General features: G+C 38.6%; 1 protein-coding gene across 2 annotated transcripts; it reads right to left on the bottom strand.

Moving 5' to 3' along the window:
• PLEKHA3 (pleckstrin homology domain containing A3) lies at positions 1-25,231 on the bottom strand. 2 transcript variants are annotated; one of them, XM_074009541.1, is made up of 9 exons: positions 24,807-25,231; positions 19,565-19,681; positions 16,339-16,385; positions 14,171-14,326; positions 11,146-11,282; positions 9,496-9,660; positions 5,786-5,829; positions 3,864-3,979; positions 1-1,294 (listed from the first exon to the last, which is right to left on the bottom strand). In XM_074009541.1, the coding sequence occupies exons 4-9, from the start codon at positions 14,301-14,303 to the stop codon at positions 1,167-1,169; spliced, it is 723 nt and encodes a 240-aa protein (XP_073865642.1). In that variant the 5' UTR covers positions 14,304-14,326; positions 16,339-16,385; positions 19,565-19,681; positions 24,807-25,231; the 3' UTR covers positions 1-1,166. The 2 variants fall into 2 exon arrangements, with proteins under 2 accessions (XP_073865642.1, XP_005573661.1); XM_005573604.5 differs by lacking the exon at positions 16,339-16,385.
• Positions 25,232-26,137: the final 906 nt, after the last annotated feature.

The following is a 26,137-nucleotide window of genomic DNA, read 5'->3' as shown; positions in this document are numbered from 1 at the left end:
TTTGAATGCAAAAACCACACATTTATTAAACATATGATTAACTTAAAAACAACACACCAGTTTGTTTTAAAGTGCTCCTTCACCAAAACCTTAAAAAAAACTATTAACCCAAAGTGAATTCAAAACAACCGATTACAAGGCAAACAATGACAATAGGTATAGACAGGCACTACCAAAAAATGCTATTTGTTCTTTAATTAAATAATGCCATTCTCAAGTGATATAGAGCAGTCATCTTGACAGAATTCCTTTTTGTATAAATATTCATAAATAAAAATGTCTCTAGACATTGGAAAGAGCTGCAAACAATACTTTACAACAGCAGCTTAATGTCTATTTTAGGGAAAAAAAAAGCACTAAAATCCTCTTCCATTGAAAGTTGTTTATTTCTCTGGTGTAAGTGAGCAAAGTCACTATAGCATTAAAATCTCTTTTCTAGAACAATGTAAAGAACAACGTATACACATCTTAAATTTGGTAGGTCACAAAAGTTAGAATGCAATCATCTTTTGAGGCAACAAGAAAATAAATAAAAATTAAACACTTTAACCCAACATTTGGAATGACAAATCAGTAGTGTCAACTTCACATATGAAGGACAATACAGTCTGGTTAAAGATGTTCAATATGTCATGGTAATTGGGCTAAAGATACTTAAAATATTGTGTTTCCTTTTTGATTAAAGGAATATAATACAATCACCATCAAGCTGCTATCGTAACTCATTTTTAGCTGTGGTAAAGTGACCATTTGGTCCCTGGCACAAGTTACATATATCACACTTCTGTCAAACTGAAACCTTATAAGATTTCATGTTTATAAGCTACAATACACCCTGACCAAGCTGTCAGTCCTCTCACAGTTTTTTAGAAAAATATCTACATTTGTCCTTATGGATGTCAAAATGTTACACCATCATTTGTTTAAAAAAAAAAAAAAAAAAAAGATGCACATTCATACTGTGAGTTATTAGGAAAATACTCTTGCAAACAAACTATATAAAGATAAAATACACTTCAAAAGTATGTGGTTTGTTTCCTTGTCTGTTTTACAATATTCTATAAAGTGCAGAGTCCTAAGGGAAAAAACTACTCCCTATAACAATAGTTTAATTACAGCAGCTTTTGCATAGCAATACTTAGAGGAAGTTGGACACTTCAGTTTCTTCAGGAAGAGAAGGATGGAAGAGTATCTTCCGATTCAGATTTTTTTTTGGCCATAAGTCTGCTTTCTTCAGGAATGGTTGCTGATGCCAAATCTCCATTAAGTGTATTTTTTGAACAGTGAACAGGTCCTATGAAGACATTGGTAAAAACATTAAACATCCTGTCAATATTAACTCCAGTCCTCCGTGAAAGAACATTTTAAATTTCCTATTCAGGGACATGAAATTCCTTTAGCTTCCTGCTAATTTTTTATTTCCTTGTTTGTTTCATACAGGAAAACTTAACTTTTAGAGTAGAGTATCAACAGTCAAAAGGAAAAACATCAGAATTCATGGGATAAATGACGAAACTGCCTGAAGTAGAGATTTTTGTTTTGTTCATTGCTAGAATCACGGTTGGCACATAACAAGCAGTCAATAAATATCTGCTGAATTGAATTTAATCTTTATTAATTAAATATTGCTCTTTCAGCCTATTTTAATGCTGTTAATATCCTTCTTGTTCCTAGGCAAACAAACCAAGACCCATAAAAGGATACACGCCCTACCCAACATCACACAATTGGTAACAGAACGAGGACTAAATTCAGGTATTCCTCTTTTCATTCTAAGACTTTCTGAGCAAAGCTGACAAGATACCTCACACTGAAAGATCCCATTTCTCCATTTGTAATGCAGCTCACAGAACTATCACTGCAGCTCCATGTTAACACAGCTGACTACACTGGCATAGTCCTGTTCTAAGGCAGTTGTACCTTTATACACATTGTTTGAGCTTACCATCATCATTTATTACTTTCATACTTTTTGAAAAAGCTTGTTTAGAAAAATAGAAACAGTTGCATCTCACAAGAAGAATATTTTTGAGTAACAACTTTCAACCAAAACTGCCAACTGCAAAATATATACTTTCTAGAAGGAGCACTAATTCAATCTTTGCTTTGTCAGCTAATTGAAACACTAAACTAGTATAAACAGGAAAAACTCTAAGGATAAAATTTCTGACCTAGTCTATACTTGCTAATTTAAAGATGTTCTAGAGAAGTGAACTATATGTATGCATGTATATACGTGTGTGTGTGTGTGACTAGTTTTGTTACAGTCCATAACTTAAACTGGGGGATGCTAAATACAATGAGCATGTACACCTAGATCTTTTGAAAATTGTTTTCAAATATTCAGGACTAGGGTAACGAGAAGGAAAGAATTCTAAAGAAAAATGGATGACTTTAAAAAAGTTATTTTAGTAATCACAAATGATCCTCTTAAAAAAAAAAAAGTCACACTTAAAGAAAAGTACAAGGTAGCATACAGAACTCCTTCATGAACTCTGGATTAAGAGTCATGTGTAAAAGGCATAAAGAATAAAGAGAATCAGAATCTATCTTACCTGCCTCAGATAACACTTTTTTCACATACTCAACCTCTTTAACCCTCCTTCTCTCCTCCTCTTCTCTTCCAGGTCTTGTTTGATTGGCCCAAGAAAGTTTCTTTCTCCCTTCCCCTTCCCGGTTTCCTTCCTTAATTTCTCTACCCATATCTCAATTTAAATTCAAAATGTTAATGAGCATAGAATAGTGCCATATATTAATAAATAGATGATTAGTTCGGTTAAAAAAAAAGTGAGCATTAAAAAAAAAAAAAAAAAAACAGATTTTATCACTCCTAAAAATCCAAAAATGACCAGCAATCCTTTTTAAAATTGCCATGTGTGTGAACTAAACCTGTTTAACTTTCTGGTTACATAAAACAACTCCAGCTTAATCAATGTTTTCAATACACTCAAATGCTAGAAATACACCATTGTTTTGTCCCATTTCAGCCATACTATGAATTCACTGGGTTCTTCTAGGCTATTCAAAGAGCTAACCACCACTTATCATGTCAGTTCCACAAGAAAAATAAAATCTGTTTTCCAAACAACTGACTTACAAATGAACTACTGGAACACAACCTGTTCCTTAATTGGAAATTGTACATAGTTTCTATCCCACATGTTTCCTGAGAAATAGTAAAGACTTGGAGAATAGAAGTCTATTAATAGAGATGTAATAATAAGACTATATTTGTGTTCACTGCAAATCATGGTCACTACTATCTTACTAGATATTCTGACACACTTTCAAAGCTTCTTCTCTGAAGAGAAAAATTTAAAAATTTTAACATAAATCACAAAACCTTTCCCAAAAACATTCAATCACAGTATGCTGCCTCTTTAATAAGAAAAAGGTACAGGAATGAATGCTACTATAATTCACCATGACTACCAGACAAAATTCTTTTCCTTAGCCATTTCAAGGTATTTTAGTAAAGTAACAATGCTGACTTTTATATGAACTTGGAACTTGCCTTTATTTTCCCCTAGAATCCTGCTAACAATTCATGCCTTCTTCTGAAATGTTTTTTAAGTGCAAGTATAGTGGTGGTAAAAGATCATGATATTCTATAAATATATATCTAAGATACGATATTTACAAAGCAATCCTCAGCACTCCTTAGTTAATAACAAACCTGTTTGTAAGAGGATATATGAGTTTTCATTGATTGAGCGCTGTTTGCTTACCTCTGAATGAAGGAATCAATCAAAGAAACAAAGTACAATGTTCAATGTCAGTATACTTCATTTTCAGAAATTACAGAGTCCCACAGTAATTTTGCTGAATATGCCAAAGAAAGAGACAGAACCTATGCCACTTACTATCTGGGTCTTCAAGAGGAATATCATTACAAGAATCTGTATCTGAGTAGGTTCTTCGGCGTCGCTGGGAGAGTCGGTGAAGTGTAGATACTGGTTCTTTTATAGAGTGGCTACTCCTGCAAATTAAATAAAAAGCATTAAATTGTAAGGCCTTACATAAATAAAAACACCCTCGACTGGAATTTTAAATGACTTCTCTTTAAGTGAAAAAAGAATTATTTTTATGCTCAACGTCCCATGTTAGCAACATTCTACTCAGAAGTCAAAAACAAGTGAACCCATTTAGAAGACAGCTGGTAACCTGAAGAATATGGCTTCTGAGCTGAAATAAAAGGAAGAGGGGTATAATGAAGAAGTAGTGACTTCTGTAGGGGAGACTCCAGAGAGCAGACATATCAGTCGGTTTATAAATGTTTGAAAACTAAAAGTTATAGGTTTCATTAGTGCATGTATTTCAAGTCAATCCATATCTGACCAAAACCAGCAGACTGAAAGAAATGGGCAAGGAGTTCATAGAGCTAGAGGTAGACTCACTCACAACAGCAAGAGAAGATAAAGATGGCAAGGGACCTAGAAAAACTTTTTTAAAAATCTGCCTCAAAAAATTAAACAGAGAAGCAAATCACCACCACCTAATAGCACCTCCGCTACTATTTTTGTAACAGCCCAACATTACTGTACTTAATGACAACCTTGATTCATCAGGAAACAAATAAGATTTTAAAATTATTATTTTGTGAAGTAGAAAGGATAGAAAACTTTCTTTCATAAAAATAAAAGTTGATTAAGCTTCCATTTTTCTGGAAAATTCAGTTGGTGGGACTCTTGATTCCCTGACAAAGTTGGGCATATACATCATTGGACTCCTCTGAGTATTTGACGGTTTAATCAAAGATTATATAATCATCAGGGGAAAAAATTAAAACATGACAAAACAATAAGGACCCAGCATTTAACAGTGCAAATATAGAGAAATAAATGCTAATGTCACTATAATTAAATCACTTTCCAAAGAACCAAATAAGACAATCATAGCAACTTAAAGGACTATTACCTAACAAAATAATAGTTTAACAACTTAGCATTTTGGTAAGATCTATCCAGAAGGTAAGATTTTTTAATGTATTGATATGAATAGGTACTTTAAAATATCAAGTGGTTTCTCTTTTCAGCAAGATCTTTTTCTCTTAATGAAATAACAGCTCAGCATGAATAGATGATGCTATAAACAGTTGAGGTAAAATGAGCCCCAGCTGTGGAGTCTTAATACATCAAAAATGTACTTCTGTCTAACTATAACTTGATATACAGTCATGCGTCTCTTAATGACAAGGATGCATTCTGAGAAATGTATCACTAGGTGATTCTGTCACTGTGCAAACATCACAGAGTGTGCTTACACAAAGCTAGCTAGTATAGCCTACTACACACGTAGGCAATGTGGTATAGCCTATTATTCCTAGGCTACAAACTTGTACTGCATGTTACTGTACTGAATGCTGTGGGTGACTGTAACACAATGGTACATGTGTATCTAAACATACCTAAACATGGAAAAAGTACAGTAAAAATATGGTATTATAATCTTATGAGGCCACTGTCACATATGCAGTCTATCATTGATGGAAAAGTCATTCTTCAATATATGACTGTATTTCAAACATCTAAAAAAAGTAAAATGGCTGGCAAGGTGCTTACCTTGCTGGTTAATTAATTAATTCATTTTTTTTTATGACTACCTACTGAGGCCAGGCCCTTATACTAAATACTAGGAGATAAATACAGAGAGATAAAATGCTGGTTTCAGAATCAGACCTAACCCATACAGAGTTTACATTCCACATCACTTGTTAAAGGCCCAGAGAACTTCCCTAAATAGGTATAGTTTGAGAGAACTTAATCAAAAGAAAAGGTTCTTTTACCTCTCTGAACTGCAAGAACCAGGGTGGCTGACAGAACGCTTCATCTAGAAATTTTGAAAAAAAAAAAAAAATTACCATAATCCACATGTCAAGTAGAATCATGCAGCTCTAATTTACTATTATCATAATAAACATAAATTTACTCAGAGAAAAAGATACCTGGCAAAACAAAATTTATCTTTCACAGACTCGAGTAACATAATTAGCACAACATAAAGCTTTCTCTCTAATAACCGTTAACTGGAATCTTTTTCAACACACACCAAAAACATGCTGGATTCTTTTTTCAAAAGTAAAAACCAAATTTTATACATAATATATATATATGAGTGTGTACACAAATATAAAAAACAGGGTATATAACTATAAATAGGATATAAATGTGATAAAAAGGAGTATCTAGCAAGCCAGAAAATATTCTAATAAATATCTCTTTTTAAAGGGAAGTAGTAGAAGAGTCAGGTAGCAAAGCTTCTCTTTACTATTAATTATTTAGGTAGCTGATATACAAATGTTCTGAAGTGTGGTTTTCATGGAAGACAGCATTAATAATTTAAGATTTTAAAGAACTCAGAAGAGCCCTAAGTCTCAATGGATTTCCAAAACATATATTTAAAAAAATAAAAAATACCTAATTAAGCAGAGCATTTAAAAAATATGATAAATACTAAACATAATTTGGAAAATCCAACTACTCCATCAAAATATGAAGGGAGGCAGTCAAGTAAAATTGATTATTTCAAAGTTTAACACGGTAGCAGAAAAACAAAGATTAAACTAAAGGTTTAGGGTGATTGCTTTTGTACACATGAGCCCAAGAGTCTAACAAGCCCAGGTCTAACATTTATGTTATGTAAATGCCTTCTATATTTGGAACATGAGCCACTAGTTGCTCTGAGAAATACCAGTTGAAATGATAAGAGATATGACCCACCCAATCTGTAGTCTGGGAACATCTGATAAGATTGACATTAAGATGCAAATGGACATTAATATCTCCTTTAACAGAAATTACTTCCTTTAGGCTTACTAACCCAAGGACATCCCCACTATAATAATCACTCAGTCTGTAGGTCCAATGACAGTTGTCTGAACTTTTATGATAACTTGAAATAAAGTTAAATGCAAGTTTACTCTAAGATGGATTCATTGAGATTAACTATATAAAGCGCTCATAAAGATCAGATTAAACTGTTTTGGAATACTCAAATTTTCAGCTTTATTTTTCATATAAATAAATGTAATTTTTTCATATAAATAAATAAATAATGTTATTTAAAAAAAAAAAAAAAACATGAAGACTGTCTGACCTCACTTTCCATGCTATTTGTCTCTAGAACTATTACATAAGCCACAATTCTTGCTCTTTTTATCAAGTAAAATGGCATAGCTAGCAAAAATAAGCAGCTTCTAATATTTCCTAAATTAATGTATTAGATTTCCTGTAATTTTTCTATTGAAGGTTTTAGCTTTAAAAAGACAATTATTTTAGTTTCTTATATGTAAAATACACATATGACTACTCTGGACTAGAGAGCATTTATAACATAAGGGATTTCCTGAGAAGTTCAATGCGGAAGCAAGGCAACTCTGAAGTTTTACTGCATTTGACTCTAAAAAGTACAGCTGTAAAAACAAAAAAGTGTACCCTTTGCATATCAACCTCAGGAACACAGCACTATACATCCATCTCAAAAGACTGGTTTCTTTGTTCACATATACACGTTAATTAACAGTTTATAGCATATCTACAATTGTCCTAAAAAGCAACATGGTCAAACTATGTTTTACTCAACACCACAGTCCTGTAAAATGGTATTAAAAAATACATAAAAAGGGTCAGGCACAGTGGCTCACGCCTGTAATCCCAGCACTTTGGGAGACTGAGGTGGGCAGATCACGAGGTCAGGAGATCCAGACCATCCTGGCTAACATGGTGAAACCCTGTCTCTACTAAAAATACAAAAAATTAGCCAGGCGTGGTGGAGGGCACCTGTGGTCCCAGCTGCTCAGGAGGCTGAGGCAGAAGAATGGCATGAACCCGGGAGGCAGAGCTTGCAGTGAGCCAAGATTGCGCCACTGCACTCCTGCCTGAGTGACAGAGTGAGACTCTATCTCAAAAAAAAAAAAAAGAAAAAGAAAAAAAAAATATATATATATATATATAATGGGCTCAATTGTCAAATAAATTTCAGAAATACTGTACACTACACCTCCACCTCTCAGAGATTCATAATATACTTCAGCATAAAAGAGGGTGTGAAAAGCATAAAAGCTGGGCATGGTGGCTTATGCCTGTAATCCCAACACTTTGGGAGGCTGAAGCGGGAAGACTGCTTGAAGCTAGGAGTTTGAGACCAGCCTGGGCAACAAAATGAGACCCCATCCCTACAAAAAATAAACTGAAAAACTTAGCTTGAAGCCAGGAGTTTGAGACCAGCTTAGGCAACAAAATGAGATCATCTCTACAAATAATAAGTTAAAAAAAAGTAGCCAGGCATAGTGGTATGCGCCTGTAGTCCCAGCTCCTCAGGAGGCTGAGGTGCGATGATCACTTGAGCTCAGGAGTTTGAGGCTGCAGTGAGTTATGATGGTCAGCCTGGGTGACAGAGTGAGATCCTGTCTCTAAAAAAATAAATAAATAAAAAGGCTGTGACAAGTCCTATCAAACTGTCCTTGTCAGATTAGAGAAACCCAATTCATATCATTTAAGTTAACCTAGCAATTCCCAAATTAATCTGGCCATAAAACTCATTTTCATGGTACACTTGTCTCAGAGGAAACTATTAGCCCATCAAACACTGATTAGAAAACAATTATCTAAATAAATCTAGGCAATAATCTTTACTAACTCTCATATAACTAAATTTGCTGGGATAGGTAAGAGAACCTAGGAATAAGTTAGACCCTATTCTCCTAACAAACAGATCTTCAGGTAATTGCTGAAACAGCAACAAGGTGGCATTCTTACTCCTATAAATGGACTCCTAAAAACACTTTGATGAAATAAAGTCTCATTATAAAGCTTATCTCACCTACAAGTTTCTCACAGCATGCTAGAGCAAATTTATTAGCTCAGAAAGGACAACAGATCTGCCACCCCTGGCAAAAAGAGGACTTGTTGTTCTGAGTAATGAGGAAGTAAGAAACTAACACTGAGCACCTAACAGTAAGCAGGTCAGATCGTTTGCAGTGACTCTCTGATATACACTGTATTTTTACACATGAAGAAACTGAAGATCAGCTACTCTGAGGGTTCAGATCCAAATAGTGAGTACAAAACACCGTTCCCACTAGACTATGTTTCAAATTCCTTCTAACTCCTTTAAAGATTTACTTAATTGTACCCCATTGTGACTAAAACCTCATTCCGTTGTGTAATTCTTACCAAGCAGAATAGAGCCTCCCAATTTTTTCTCTGTCACAGCACTTTGTAATATTGTCCTAGATACTGGGGGAAATGGATGAAGCAGCCTGTGGGCAGGCCATGCACAGCCCCTCCAAGCGGAAGGAGATAAGGACACTAGCACAAGTGCTGAGCTCATCAGCTGAGAAGCTCTAATATGAAACAGTACAAACAAAAAAATTCAACTTGTTACCTGTTTCCCCGCCACTGCCTGTTTAAGCCCTTAAAAATAAATACCAAAATGAAACAAAAGCCACATGCAACATTACTACTGAAGGAAAAAAACAAAACAAGAAGTTCAAACCATTTGAACAGGAGAAGGTGACACAGGAGAAACTAAGGGATCCGGATGGGGCAGTTGAAACATCTCAGGTTTAAACTTGGCATTGGCTATCTTCACACATTCCTCGAGCGTTGTGATGAACGTGTTACACGTGGCGCTAAGCAGAGAAGAGGCTTCATTCATGTTCTGAAAAATTACACAAAGACTTGAACAGATTTGCATACAACGACATGGAATCATATACAACCTTATCACTAAATAAAAAGACATCTCCAACAGACACATTACTATGTTCAAATTTATTTAAAATACAGTACCTTAGAAAATTAAGCTGGGGCAAAAAAAAAAGAAGAAAATTTAAAAATCTATGAATAAGAAATGCCTGTCTCCTAAACAATGTATGAACCTAGATTCTAAGAAAAACTAAGTTTTGCATTGAATTATCATATTGAAAAATCATGTACAAAAATTTATCTTAGAGAAATCTAACCTAAACAGTAATTTTCATTTTCCCAAAAGTGGTCACAGACATGGAATACCCTTAGAATTACTTAGTGGCAGTACAATTCATGTCTACCCTCTATCTGTTCTCCCACTTCTTCCTTGACAGAGTAAAAACCCCAATTTTGTTCAGGATCGCAAAGTGCCCTGATCCTGGGGGATGAATAGAGACTGATCTAAGCTAGTCATGGCTATTCCAAGACTCTTTACCAAATGCTCATTTTTTTCCTGGCTTCCCTTGAGCCAGAAAAAAACAAAGATGAGAAGTCTGCTGGAGAATTTCTGGGATTTTTGTTCCCTGATTCAAAACCAAGCACAGCAAGTTGAGAAGGACTCTCTCCACTCTGGCGGCCCCACTGCCTCCTGCCTCTTTGTGAGCTTGACAGTCATCTTGACACCTGGGGCATTAGGAGAAAAACTCAACACATCAAGAATGGCAGAGTGGAAAATGCAACAAGCCTGGGTCCCTAATACTGTCACCGAGCTGCTGTAGCAAGTGTGAGAGCACCCACCTCCAGGGAGCTTGTGGTCAGTTTGTCCTTGGGCTTCTTACACAAGATTCCTCCCCAACAGGAGAAAGTCACAGAAGAAGAAGATTTCTTGCTGCACTTCTATCAAGTTAGGCAAAAAGGGACAGGCAACATGCTGGCCTTTCACCCAGAGAGTGGTATAGCTCACCAGTCCTATTTTACCATAAAGAATGAGCCTATTATAGCCCGATCCTACTAATCTGAGTTTTGATTCCTAAGTCACTGTTCTGAGAAGGATTTGTTTTAAGTTATTCCATAAAGATAAGTTATCAACTCTCACAGTTGAAGCAGGGACCTTATTACCAAAAAAAGAGAATAGCAGCTGTCCAGTGAATTTATGCCGCTAGCCTAGAGAACAAAGCCTGGAATGCTTCTTCCCCACTCCAACCTCCAAATTATTAGAGTGGCTGCAAAGACAAGCCTTGATCCCCAGAGAAATATGCTACTTCATGTTCTTCTCTGGCCACACAGACAAAACCGAGAAGATGCTACAGATTTCCAGATAGTCTACAGTAGGCAGAACCCAGAAAAGCTGAAAATAACTCAATGTGAAAATGCCTATCATCTTATGGAATGACTGAGGATCTCCCCAGAGCACTCCAAAGCATAACTGCACATGAAGAGATCCTCTTTGCTCTACCTCTGCACTAGGAGATGAATGATTCTCATCATGGTGAACAAATTCCTGTATTGTATGAACTTGCTGCATTAAGAGGTCACAGTAGAGGCGAAGTTCAGACATTTTGGTTTTCAGCGATTCACTGGTTTCACTTATTTCTGAAAAGAACATATATAAATATCCAGTTAGATCATTTTCATATTCTTTGGGCAATGCAACAAAATGTAATCATTTAAAAAAGCAATGAATATAAATACCTATAGCTCAAGAAATGTGAGAACTTGGGAATAGGATACCAGAGCCCTAAGGAAACATCTTCTCTTTAGATAATTGGGAAAAAGCTGACAGTTACATGCCTGCCACATTTAGATGATTTCCAGAGACAGGATGATGACCACTGGATATTTTATACAGGATATTTCCATTCCATTACTCATCTTCCATTTAAATAGTGCTTAGTTTTCTTTGGTGAATTGCTTTTTTATTTTGTCCTTTATACATTTTTTTCCAGCTCTGATGTTGATTTTTCTCTTAGCAATATAAACTGATAGTTTGTAAAAGTTCTTACAAATTAAGACAGTAATCTTTCCTCTATCTTATATACTGCAAATACCTTATCCAGATCTGTTAGCTTCCTTTCAGTTCTCTTTATTTTGGCTTACAGAAGTTTTAAATTTTTATGTAATTAAAACTATTATATATAAACATTCATTTATTTTCTTCTGATCCTTTCAGTTTCATTTTCACATTATACTATTTTCAACATTTTTTATTAAGAGCATACTTTCTTCCTTAGTATCTCCAGACAAACTAAACACCCAGCCATAATCTCAGCCACTCACAAGCCAATACCTTTTAAACTAGAAGTATAAGCTACATAGGAGAAAAATTCGTAAATTTCTGGTGATTCTCCACACTCCCTGGGCCAGGCCCCAGTGGCCTTGCTCTCTGATCCTAGCCACAAAGCCACTTTTGCCAGAGTGGACAAAGCAGCTCTATCTGCCCATTTAATCTAACCTAAATAAATTCCTGCTCACATTTAAGCCTGTTCTTTCTCCTTTTAAAAAAAAAAAAAACTGTGGTAAAATATACATAAACATAACATTTACTATTTTAACCACTTTTAAGTATTCATTTCAAAATGTGGCATTAAGTACATTTGTATTTGTAAAATCATTACCACCATCCATCTCCAGAACATCTTCATCTTCCCCAGCTGAAGGCCTGTACCCACTAAACATTAACCCTATTTCCACCTCCCCCCGGGCCCTGGGAACCAACATTCTATTTTCTGTCTGTATAAATTTGACTGCCCTGGGTATTTAATATAAGTGGAATCATAGACTATATGTCTTTCTGTGATTAGCTTATTTCACTTACTGTAATGTCTATAAGGTTCATCCACAGTGTAGCATGTGTCACATTTCCCTTCCTTTCTAAGGCTGAGTAACATTCTATCGTATATTTTGTTTATCCATTCATCTACCAATGAACATTTGGGTTATTTCCATCTTTTAGCTATTGTGAATATCCATTCCTTCTTATCCTACCTGTAGCCATATTCTGTAATGTTTTCATATATTTCAAAATTGTTATAAATTCAATCCTCAGCCTTCATTTCTCAATACCTGTAATTTACCTGCTTTCACTAATGTAATATGTATTTAATTATAAAAGTAACACATACTTAATAAAAAATTTTGAAAAATATAAAAAATATAGAAAACAAAAATCAAACAACTGTACTACGGTCCGAATATGGTTAGTTTCCAGCAAAATTCATGTTGAGGCTAGGTCCCCAGTGTGGCAGTGTTAGGAAAGTAGTACCTCTAAGAAGTGCTTAGGTCATTAAAGAGGTTTCATACCTTCCTCAAAGGAGTGAGTGAGTTCTCAACCTCTTGGAACTACATTATGGGAAATACAGTTATAGTTACTATGAGAGCAGGTTGTTATAAATTGAGGCTGCCTCTTGTGTTTGATCTCTTTCTGCACACGCCCGCATTCCCTTGCTTCCTCCACCATGCTATGAGGCAGCATGAGGCCCTCACCAGAAGCCAACTAGATACAGCTGCCCAATCTTGAACTTCCAGCCTCTAGGGCCATGAGTCATACCTCTTTTCTTTAGAAATCACACAGTCTCAAGTATTGTGTCAAAGCAACAGAAAATGAACTAAGACAAACTATAATCTCACTATCAAGAAATTGTCATTTTCACATTATATCTGTATATAGTTGAACTGATAACATAAATCATTTGCTTTGCTTTCAGTTTCTAAAAATCTTTTTGAATTGGCAATATGCATACATGGTAAAGTCAAAAGATACCAAAGGGTATACAGTGACAAGTGAGTCTCCTTCCCACAAATTCCACCTCCAAAGGTAACAATCTGACCAATTCTTACATACCTTTCCTAAGCCAGCCAATGAATACTAACACTATATATAATTATGAATCCTGCTTTTTTCAATGATCATTTAACCTTGGGCATTTTCTCACACTGAAATTCGTTTTAAACATCTTACTATCTATATATCAGCCAATGAAAGCACGAGTTTAGGCTGGGCGCAGTGGCTCACGCCTGTAATCCCAACACTTTGGGAGGCCGAGGCGGGCGGATCACCTGACGTCAGGAATTCAAGACTAGCTTGGCCAGCATACAAAATTACAAAAATACAAAAATTAGCCAGGCATGGTAGCAAGTGCCTGTAATCCCAGCTACTTGGCAAGCTGAGGCTGGAGAATCGCTTGAACCTGGGAGGCAGAGGTTGCAGTGAGCCGAGAAAGCGCCATTGCACTCCAGCCTGGGCAACAGAACGTGGCTCCATTTAAAAAAAAAAAAAAAAAAAAAAAAACAAGAAAGAAAAAGTTTATTGAGACATTCCCCTAAATTTATAGCTTTTACAAAATGTTTACTATGATAAAGATACATGTAAATCTACATTTCTAATTATTTCCTTGGGATAGATACTAAAAGTGAACAGGCTATTTTATTTATATTTATATTTAAGAAAGTACTCTCACCACAAGGGAAAAGTTTATAGTTACCTTTTTCTTTTTTAGTCCTTGTGTCAGTCAAACATGCTTTGGAGCTCCCCAGAGCAACCAGCCACCTCTGTCTTTCAGCTGCATTCACTGCCTTCATGTAGAAATGCTGCTCTCCGGGAATGATTAATTCCATTCTTGTGTTGTCTGCTGAATGAACTATGATGAAAAACAAAGAGGAAATACAGTTATAGACTTAAGTAATTTAAGGGGAATCAAATAATCATCTAATCACACAGTATCAGATGCTTCATACACCTAAAACAATGAACTATCATTCATGATGCAGCCAGTGCATCAGTGGCACTCCCCAAACCAACATTCTCATATAGACCCAGGGTGATAATGGTGCCAAAGCGATGACAGAGTATGAAAAAGAAAACAGGGACATACTAACTACTGAGAAGTGAGACCCCCTCACCCACCTTGGGGCCACTTATCATATTAAATACAACTGCAATGAATGTTACACTATCACACATTTTTTACTGATTTCCTTGAAAGTAAAGTCTTTGTTTTCATATCCCCCAAGGCTAGGATAGTGCCTGACACATAGAAGGAATGTAATAAATGACAACTACAGCCACCATCTATCCGAAGAGTAACTCTATGATATGCCCTTAATTATGGATCATAGCATAACACACGGAAGCCATGTATATTTTGAAGACATTCATCTCTTTGCCTCTTTCTACCTCTTCTCCTACACACACACACACACACACACACACCTCCTTTGATGCTCTGAGAAAAGAAAGCTAATCAGGAATTATGATGAGCCAATCCCAAGTCTTTGTTGTAAAACAAAATTTGTGTTAAGCTGTCATTCATCAATAAATATTTACTCAGCTCAGAGCAGTGCTAGTAGAAGGCAAGATAGAGGGGGAAAAAAAGATGTCTTTGCTTCTATACAGTTGACTATTTAACCAAGATACAAACAGACACACCAAAAACAATCAGAATACGTATATGTTTAACTCTTTGGTGCAGAGATTTCTTGTGTAATTATGAGAGAAAGTAATTTAAGACAGGAAATTTAAAAGGCTTCAAGAAGAAGGATTTGATGAAAGCAGGATTTGGTTAAGAAAATGAATGAGAAAAAGCTTAAATGAGAAAATAAACACAGAATGTACTGAGAATATTAGGAAACAAGCAAAAATAGAGGCTTCCATTGTAGTGCAAAGTAATATTGATATTTGTTTAGCCAGCACAGTGGTGCAAGCATGCACTCCCAGCACCTGTAGACTCAGCAACTTGGGAGGGAGAAGGCTGAGGCAAGAGGATCACTGGAGCCCAGTACAGGCTGTGGTGAGCTACAGTCACACCACTGCACTCCAGACCGGGTGACAGAGCAAGACCCTGTCTCAAAAAAAAAAAAAAAAAAGGAAAAGAAAAGAAAAGAAAAAACGCCGGGCCGTGGCTCACGCCTGTAATCCCAGCACTTTGGGAGGCTGAGGCGGGCGGATCACGAGGTCAGGAGATCGAGACCATCCTGGCTAACACGGTGAAGCCCCGTCTCTACTAAAAATACAAAAGATTAGCCGGGCAGGCTAATTAGTAGTGCCTGTAAAATACAGGCTAATAATTAGCGCCTGTATTCCCAGCTACTCGGGAGGCTGAGGCAGGAGAATGGCGTGAGCCCAGGAGGCAGAGCTTGCAGTGAACTGAGATCGCGCCACTGCACTCCAACCTGGGCGACAGAGTGAGCCTCGGTCTCAAAAAGAAAAGAAAAGAAAAAAAGAAAAAGAAAAAAATGTATATTCATGAATGGATAAGTTGGGAGGAGCCAAATTATGAGGGTCCCAGCAAACTCTGGCAGAAGCCCCAACTTATATAATTAATTGCTATAAATATTGACCAGATGTTTAGTCTATTATGGTGAGTAAGTGCCACAAAAACATTGCTATCTTATTATTCTACTTACATGGGCCATTCTTAGTTGCAGACACTGAAACATACAACCATGCAACAGGCAATTATGAATGCAAAAGATTTCTAGGCTAGGGTAAAACTACTGAACTCCTAAAGCTATAAGAGTAACTCTTCCTTGCTACTTGCCAATACTAGTGAAAGCACCAGTAATACCTACTTTAAAAGAAAGCAATGCTCTAATTTCTAATGATGTTGCTACAAGATGAAACTAAAATAAGACGACTCATTTTTAAACATACCAGAATTTATGTATCCAATCAAGGGGGGTCCCCTCCAAAGTTGTCACCTGAAAAGGCAACAAACTTAAAAACGATGCTTCCAAAACATCAGAAAAGATGGACGAGACCTCTAAACACAAAACTACAAAACATTACTGAGAGAAACTAAATATCTAATTAAACAGAGTTAATGGAACAGAAGACTCAATTATCATCAAGAATATAATTCTCCTCAAATTGTTCTGTAGATTCAACACAATTTCAAACATTCCAGCAGATAGCTGTGGAAATTTATAAGCAAATTCTAAAATGTATAAGGAAATGCAAAGGGCTAACAACCAATACAGTACTGAAAAAGAACTAAAGTTAGGAGACTTTGGCTATCAGATACAAAGAGAATAAAGCTAAAGAAATTAAGGCAATGTAATATTGGCACAAGGATTAACAACAACAACAACAAAAAACAGGGCCACAGAACAGAATAGACAGTCTAGAAAAAGACCCACACATACATGGTCACTTGCTTTGTGACAAAGATATCTCCATGATGCAGTGGGGGAAAGGTTGTTACTAAGTCAGGTACAGACCTAATATGGACCTAAATATAAAAGGGAAAACTATAAACATTCCAGAAAGCAACACAGAAGATGTTTTCAGTGGGTCATAAAGGGATCCAATCAAAGAAATTAACAAATTGGACTTCATTGAAATTAAGAACTTCTGTTCCTCAAAAGGTATCATTAACAAAATGAAAACATAAACTACAGAGTAGAAGAAAATATCTGCAACACAGACTCATCCAGACTATACAAAGAACTCCTACAAATCAACATGAAAGATAGCCAAGGTTAGAAAATGGGCCAAAGACTTGAAGAGGACTTCAAAAGAAGAGAACATTCAACCTTTTTTTTCCTTTTTGTGGAGACAGGAGTCTCATTTTGTTGCCCAGGCTGATCTGGAACTCCTGAGCACAAGAGATCTGCCTGCCTTGGCCTCCCAAACTGCTGGGATTACAAACATGAGTTAACGCGCCCGACAAGAGGACATTCAAATGGCTAACATCTAAAAAACCATTCAACATCATTAGTTATTGAAGAAATGCAAGTGAAAACCACCATGAGATACCACTACAAACACCAGGAATAGTCTGAATTTTTAAAATGGATAATACCAAGTTTTAGCAAAGATGCAGAACAACTGGAACTCTAATACTCTGACTGATTGCAGAAAAAATTGATATAATCACTTTGGAAAACATCTGGCATTATCTCTGAAAAAGATTATTGGCCAGGCACAGTGGCTAACGCCAGTAATTTCAACACTTTGGGAGGCCAAAGCGGGCAGATTGGTTAAGCTCAGGAGTTCAAGACCAGCCTGGTTTTTGAAACCCCGTCTCTACAAAAAACACAAAAATTAGCTGGGCATAGTGACGTGTGCCTCTGGTCCCAGCTACTCAGGAGGCTGAGGTAGCAGGATCACCTGAGCCCAGGAGGTCAAGGCTGCAGTGAGCCATGATCACACCACTGCATTCCAGCCTGAGCAACAGAGTGAGACCCTGTCTCAAAAAAAAAGAAAAGAAAAGAAAAAAAGAAAAAGATTGTCTTCTTGACCAAATTTTAGTCAGGCTCATTTGAGTCCTGTACTCACCTAAGCTTCCTTCTCCATCCTTGTAGAATCCAGTTTTAGTAAGAATCCTACTAAGTCAGTTTAGCCAGAATCCCCTAACACCATATTTCATCACCTGCCCTTGCTATCTGACCACATTCTTCATTCCCTACCATCTCCCAGCAATGTCTGATCACCCTGGCTTTGGCCTGCCTTCAGCAAGAATCCTGTTAGGTCAATTTAGCCAGAATCCCCACTTACCTCTTAGTAACTTTCCCTCCACTGATACCCTCTCTGCCTAACCCTGCTCCTTGGCTATACATTCCCACTTTTCCTTGTACTTGGAGTTGAGCCCAATTTCTCTCCTCCAATGCAATACTCCCTATATCTATCACAATAGTCCTAAATAAAGTTTGCCATACCATTTCAACAAGTATCAAGAATACTTTTTTCTTTAACTGCTATTAAAGCTGAATGTATGAATATTCAATGCCTTAGCATTCCACTCCACTTCCAGAGATACACTAAACAGAAATACACACATATGTTCAATAAATGTGTAAGAATGTTTATGGCAGCTTTAGTCACTGTAGTCCCAAAATGGAAATAACCCAAAAATCCTTCAGTACTAGAATGGATACCAAAATTGTGAGATATTCACACAATGGAATACTATACAATAAGAATGACTGAACTACTGTTACATAGAACAACATAGATAAATTTCACAAACACGATGTTGAGTAAAAAAAAGCAAGACACAAAAGAAAATAGTGAATTATTCCATTTATAAAATGTTCAAACGGAGATAACACTTATATATGGCAATTAAAGTCAGATTAACAGCTACCTTTCAGGAAGACTATTTGATAGCTATGACCCAGAGCTCACCACATCAAAAGAAACACACTTCATGAAGGACAAGTATTTAAGCTAGAGTGGAGAAATGAAAACGACCAGGGGGAAGTCGAACAGTCACTCCCCTGGCATTCTAGTTTTTCCTTCATTCTCTTTGAAGAATTCAGTACTTTTCACTGCCATTTTATCTGATTTCGCCTCCACCCCACACACCCCAACCACACACACAAATGAATCAATGGTCCATAAAATCTTCCTTCACAAAAATTACAGCAGGACCTATCACTTTATTTCTCCCCTTTTGGAAGAAAAGGAAACCATCTCTATCACCCAGAGGAACTTACCTCCAAATTCAGCAAAGAACCAGAGTTTACAACTCCAACTTCATACTTCATCAAAACCCTACAGAGCTGGCCCCATTATCTTTGGAGTAAAGCTTCCAATTTTTACAATATCTTTATATTAATTACAACAATAATAAAATAGAATGCTTGTAGACTGAAGGTGGACACTAAAGTAGTATCCACAAGAAATTGTTTGTCAAATGCAAATTGGAAGACTAGCAAAAGTTATTTCCATTCAAAATACATTTGTACAGGGAGCATGATAAAAAACTGTGTTTAATTGTGTTAACTGTGATGAAATGCCACTCCTGACTGCTAAGGATATAAATGGTATTAGAAGATCCCTACATGGTTAGAAATGCCTTTTTTACTCTTGTCTGGAGTATGCTGAAGAACCCTTGACTAACCTCCAGTTCCTCTAATTCCATATATTCACTTACCTTTAATTTCACAAACTGCCATCTTTATGCTTCCTTTGCTCCCTTTGCAAACATCATCCTGTGAATCATAGTAGGATAAGATTCCATTATCTAAAACAAACCAACGAGGCTGCCAACCTAAAAAGATCATAAATAACAAAAGGTCAATTGGAAAGACATTACTTTTACCACGTAGAAAACTGTGACTTCAAAACTTGCTATCCACATTATTTCTTGGCTCTCAAATAACATTCTGACAATGAAATTTTTAATCACCAAGGCTTACCAAAAATGTTTTTGCATCAGTCTCCACTTTACTGGGAGAGATTTCTGGAGCAATCTCCAGAACAGCAAAAACACAGGGAGTAATACTTCTAATTCTAGCTCACAGTGTTCTCATTAACAACCCATAAGGCCCATCCTTAGTAATAGCCCTAAACCAGGTATAGCATAACTGCCCTCTTTTCCTAAAAAGGAACAGAGGTGGGGTTATGATATTAAGGGAAAAGCCATGGAAGACAGTGATTCTAGCCTTACCTATAGTATCATTCTTTAATTGGATAATTATACCCTGGGGGCGAATCTTTTCATTTCAATAAATCTCTAAAATTCTCAGTCTCTAAAATGTATAGATTGAATAAGATGACCTCTCAGGTGCCACCTGGCCCTCTAATTCTGCAATGTGACTCCTATGAAATACATACTTCTAAGCAAACTCCCTTAAACACAGTGAGTGCTAAATGAATTCCAGTCTCTTAAATAGAAGCTACATACCCTATGGTGAGAACATAGATTCCCCATGTGATCCCCTCTTCCCTTGTCTGCAGGTGCACAGCTAGGGCAGAAATCCTAGAAACTGCAGTTGTTCAACTGATATTTATTCAGTGACCAGAGCTCACATCTATCACAGACTTGGCTCCATGCCAAAGCTGGTGACAAGGATGATGGCTTTCCTTGGCACCCAATTCCCACTCCTCTTTGAAGCCAAACTTGGTGTTCCCTGGATGCTTGATTAGCGTCCCTTATCAAGCATGCTACTAATTTACAACAGTTCACTGACTATTAACATGGTGACCATGCTGGGGGCAGCGTGACTGTCCTTGTTGTTTTTTGTTTGTTTGTTTGTTTGTTTGTTTTTGAGACGGAGTCTCGCTCTGTCACCCAGGCTGGAGTGCAGTGGCCGGATCTCAGCTCACTGCAAGCTCCGCCTCCCGGGTTTACGCCGTTCTCCTGCCTCAGCCTCCCGAGTAGCTGGGACTACAGGCGCCCGCCACCTCGCCCGGCTAGTTTTTTGTATTTTTTAGTAGAGACGGGGTTTCACCAGGTTAGCCAGGATGGTCTCGATCTCCTGACCTTGTGATCCGCCCGTCTCGGCCTCCCAAAGTACTGGGATTACAGGCTTGAGCCACCGCGCCCGGCCGACTGTCCTTGTTCTTTCCGTGACTATTAAATAACAATTCAGCACAAGTGTTCATGGCTAAAATGTACATTTTAAACCATGGGTGTTCAAATCCTGGTCACTTTTGCCATAGCCTGCCACATGATTAATCTGATCTTTCCAGAGTCAGATAGTGCCGAGAGGGGAGAGGGGTCAATCATCCTTACACTTTAATACAGATCCAGGACTTAATTCCCCAAAAGGATTTATCTCTAACACTTTTGAAATGACAACACTGAGTCATCATAAAAGATTAAATTTTACTTTGTAACCTTGTTTAGGAAGGCAGGGAATGCAGTAATACAGTTCAGAAAGATGGATATCTAAAGCAATTAAAAACCAGCAATTTTCAGGTTCCTGGAAGATTCCTTTTTGTGAAACAACAGAGTATTCCCTAGTGAGACCTAAACAAATTAGAAAATAAGTTATTTTGGTATATGGACTTTATCTTGCTCAACACTGCATTCCCAGCAACTAGAATGGTGCCTGGCACATAAGAGGTACCAAAAGAATCTATTTCTCAAGTGACTGAATAAATAAATGAATGAATAAATACCCCCAAAAGTGAGATATTTCATGGATTGCTGCTGCTGTTGTTGTTTTGTTTTTTTGAGACAGGGTCTTGCTCTGCTGCCCAGGCTGAAGTGCAGTGGCATGAACATGGCTCACCACAGCCTCGACCTCCTAGGCTCAAAAGGTCCTCCCACCTCAGCCTCCCAAGTAGTTAGGACTATAGACACGCCACCGAGACTTGCTAATTTTTTAATTTTTTATAGAGATGAAGTCTCACCATGTTGCCCAGGCTCGTCTCAAATTCCTGGACTCAAGTAATCCTGCCACCTTGGCCTTCCAAAGTGCTAGGATTACAGGTGTGGACCACCACACCTGGCAGATATTTCATATTAACCATGAGAATATAGACATACAATATATCTTTGAGAGTATATTGTATTGATCATGCATGGAAATGATAAAAACTATCTTTCCAAACACTAATTTACCTTATCAAACAAATTATAAGCAGTGGGTGGTGAAAATACACTCCTCCACCCAGGTCTAGTGTGCCTATAGAACAAATTATGATTTTGCAAGCCTGCAGTACTGCAATTCAATATCTCTTTAAAACAAATATTGGGCAAAATGATTCATTTAGAATTTGCAGCAACATGAAAGGTGAGTGGTTGAACATATTAATATAATCAAGCCTGTTAATTATCTCTACACACTTTTTGAAGAAACATTTAATAAAACAATTTCTAATTGATTCACACACTCAAATAACAGAGGGTAATATCTGTGAAAAAGAGTCACAGGTATTCCCTTTTTAAAATTCTTTTTTTAATTCTTTTTATCTCAAACTACCAAATGTTACTGAAATTCTTACTCTCCACAAAGGATTCTCAAATAACACTATCTTTTTTTTTTTTGAGATAGAGTCTCACTCTGTTGCCAAGGTTTGAGTGCAGTGGTGCAATATGGGCTCACTGTAACCTCTGTCTCCCAGGCTCAAGTAATTCTCATGCCTCAGCCTCCCAAGTAACTAGGACTACAGGTGCACGCCATCATGACTGGCTAATTTTTTGTATTTTTTGTAGGGACGGGGTTTCGCCATGTTGGCCAGGTTGGTCTCAAACTCCTTACCTCAAGCTATCTGCCCATCTCAGCCTCCCAATGTGCTAAGATTACAGGCATGAGCCACTGTGCCTGAACAACACTATCATTACACTGAAAGATCACTTAGTATGAACAGCTGCTCATCCTAATGACCTATGATGAACTAAAATTAATCATCAGCACGCTGTTGACTCAAATTTAACTCTTAAAAATGAAATTCTTCCAACCAAAAGATTTCTTTTCAACCAGCTTCTACAATGCATACTAGAAGTTGACTAAATGCCCTGCAAAGACTACAATCTAAATCACATGCGGTGAAAAGCTCAACCACTGGTTATTTAGTACCATAGGAGATGAGGAAATGGCCACCAAGACCAGGTTTCACCTCAGTTCTTAAATTATGACTCATCTCAGTAATGACCCAATGGTTCCTCCGGCATGACCTCCACAACACCATGCTTAGGAATACTTGCAATGAGATGAGCATTTGCATCTCAAAGCATACAAGCTACTGTCTTTTTGTTTTATTTTGCTTTTTGAGACAGGATCTCATTCTGTTAGCCAGGCTGGAATGTGTGGGTACAATCATAGCTCACTGATCCTAGCTCACTGCAGCCTCCATTTCTCTAGCTCAAGTAATCCTCTCGCCTCCGCCTCCTCAGTAGCTAGGACTACAGGCGTGCACCACCACACCTAGCTAATTTTTTTGTTTGTTTGTTTGTTTGTTTGTTTAGTAGAGACCACATCTCCCTGTGTGGCACAGGTTGGTCTTAAGCTCAAGCAATCCTCCCACGTCCGCCCCCCCAAAGTGCTGGGACTACAGGGGTGAAGCACTCTACTGTCTTTAACAGTTAACACTGTACCTCAACCAAACAGTATAACTGCTCTCACAAGGGCCCAAATGAAAATGCCCAATAAAAAATATTTATCTAACTTTTAAATGTTTCCCATTAAAACATGTCACTTATAGAAATAAATTGACTTTTTAGTTTGAACAAAATAAAACATCTGTGTATCATAAATGTTAAAAGCATTTGCTGCTATCAATCTGGCTTTAGCATTCTAAGAAATCAAAAAGCAGGTATAACTGTAGCCCAGTGCTTTTGCCTGAAAAAGTTTATGTGCACATTTTGCACAAGATCAGGTGGACACAAGTTCAGAGTACCACACAATTACTGAGGGATTCGATACTTTTGGCAGAGGGAATAAGTGGGCAGCAAGTCATGATTTGCCTATGCTAGACCCCCCAAAAAAATCTGTTTACTGTTCAAATTTATGTTAAAACCATCCTCTCACTTAGTGAGGTCATGGAATTCTGGAGTTGGAAGGCATGTCCAGGACAAAATAGCTAATCACCCTGGCCTTACCAGACTGAGGTCCTGAAAGAATAACTGACTTGCCTTGATTGTTGGTTGATGGCAGAGATTGGACTACAACTCAAATTTAAGGAGCTTTTAAATAAGCCAGACTGCCAATGTCATGGAAAGGAGCCCTTTCCTGCTGGCCTCTGATTTCTTCAACGTTCTCCCTTCCACCCACTTCACAGGTGAAAGTGACTTGCCTGCTCCCTTTCTGTGTATTGGCACTGTCTTCCACTATTTCCCACACAGTTAACAGAATTCCCCAACGTAAGGATACTTCATTGACAATCCCTAAGAGAATATTATCTGGGGACAGCTTCCAAAATCATGCTCGCTAAGCTCGAACAACCTCAACAAGACAACTTTTTAAAATAAAATGTTAAGGAAATTAGAAGAAATACAGAAAAGAGTTCTTAAAATTAAATCTTGTAGTTGAAACAATTAAAGGGTCCTTTCCAGTCCAATACTCTGACAACTCAGTTATTAACAAAATGCTCTTAAAGTATGAATACTAAGTGTGAATAAGGACGGAGATCGCAACAACACATGTAGGGTGACTGAGAATTGTTCCGGAGGCTACAGGAGGCAAAGATTGGTATTATCACACTAGCAAGTAAGTGGCAGGTGCATTTCCCACCCTCTAGAAGGTGCGCAGCCTTAAACCCTCCCCTGAAGAGGCCAGAAGGACTCAATAAGCCCTGGAATCGAGTACAGCGAATTCGCTCTGAGGGTCCGCGGAGGCCAGACGGAGGAAGAGAAGTCCCGGACCCGCCTTCTCCGCAGCCTCCTGCCTAAGCCCCTCCAAGCCCCCCGCCTCTCCCCTCTTCCCTCATCACGCGAGCCCCCATACCTGTGAGATAGTTGGTCCACTTGTACAAAACCCCCTCCATGCTTCAGAGCCCCACACCGCGCATCCTCCCGGCCTGGGGCCAGCCGCGGTGATGGGGTAGGCGCGGGGCCTGGGGCAGCCACTCCCGGCCCGCCCGGGCCCCCTCCCCCGGAGCCCGCCGCCGGCACGAAGCCGCCCTCTGCCTGCGCGCGCCGCCCGGACGTGGCGGCCCTTAGAGGCCGGAACAGCGGGCGCCGCGTGGAGCTTGGGGGCCGCGAGGCGCGGGCCCAGACATCCCGGAGTAAGCCTCGGCGGCGGCGGCCGCGACAACGACAAAAATGCGACCGCGACCGGCCTCCTGCTCGCGCTTCCGCGGCCCGGCGCTGCCTCCTCCTCGCCTGCCTTCCTTCCCCCCGGGCTCCCCGTTTGTTTTCATTGACCCCGACGTCGCTTTCACTTCCTGGATGAAAGGGGCCGGATCGTCCCGGGAAACCCCTCCCCGGCGGCGGGGCTGAAGGAGCGGGCGCGGCCTGCGGCCTCGCCGCCTAGCCGGAGGCTGCGTGAGGAGGGCGGACCTGCGCGTCGCACCCTCGGCCTGCCAGCTAGGGCAGCTCTTCTCCTCTCACGGGCCCAGGGCCAACAGTCCCGAGGCTCCCTAGTCTCTCCCTGGCCGCCAAGGCCCAGGCCGACCGCCCCCGGGGGCCGAGGCCTTCGGGCTCCACTGCGCGCGCAGCCCCGGTGCCCACCCGAGGAGGAGCTCCCCACACACTCATCCCTCGGGCACTTAGTTCTCTCGGGTTTTCCTGGTTTGTTTTTTTTTTTTTCCTGAAAAAATAAATAAAAGCCTTCCTATTTCTGTTTGCTTCGTATTTTCCTCATATTCAAGGGGTCTGAAATTATCTCCTATGAAGGCAATGTGCAACAGACGGGGTCCTCTGACAAGGAATGGCGAGGGCCCCCCAAGGAACTGTCATCACGCCGATAATTAACCTTGGATAGCCACAATTTTATTTAGAATATAAAACATTGAACTTGACTTTGGAATTTTATTCTAGAAAGGAGGACTTCCCCCTAGCTTTTATGATTTTTGAAACTCCTGCTTGGACGCAATCGTCATCTTGCATAATCGACAGTAATTTTCAGGTTTATGGAATTTTGCAAACTTTAAGCAAAGCACATCAATCGGGCTCAGTGCTGCGGCTTTTCTTCGCATCACCCAGGTGGAATAGCACCTCTACTCCCAGAACTTAATCCAGGCGAATGCAAAAGGCCTTTGCTGGTTTTCTGGTTTGGATAGTCTTTAGGTATTCACTCGGAAACAAGGCGAATTGATGGAGGAAAGAGTGATGGAT

Source organism: Macaca fascicularis, chromosome 12 (genome assembly GCF_037993035.2).
Source record: "Macaca fascicularis isolate 582-1 chromosome 12, T2T-MFA8v1.1".
NCBI classification, from domain to species: Eukaryota; Metazoa; Chordata; class Mammalia; order Primates; family Cercopithecidae; genus Macaca; species Macaca fascicularis.
The sequence above is the reverse complement of the archived record's forward strand: the minus strand, read 5'-3'. Positions and strand labels throughout refer to the sequence as shown.

Excerpts from the sequence above, each read along its gene's own strand:
- PLEKHA3 (XM_005573604.5), bottom strand. The coding sequence starts at position 24,846 with ATGGAGGGGGTTTTGTACAAGTGGACCAACTATCTCACAG. Across the intron at positions 11,283-14,170 it reads AAGGACTAAAAAAGAAAAAG|AAATAAGTGAAACCAGTGAA; the intron begins GTAACTATAAAC and ends TGTTCTTTTCAG. Across the intron at positions 9,661-11,145 it reads ATTCATCTCCTAGTGCAGAG|AACATGAATGAAGCCTCTTC; the intron begins GTAGAGCAAAGA and ends GTAATTTTTCAG.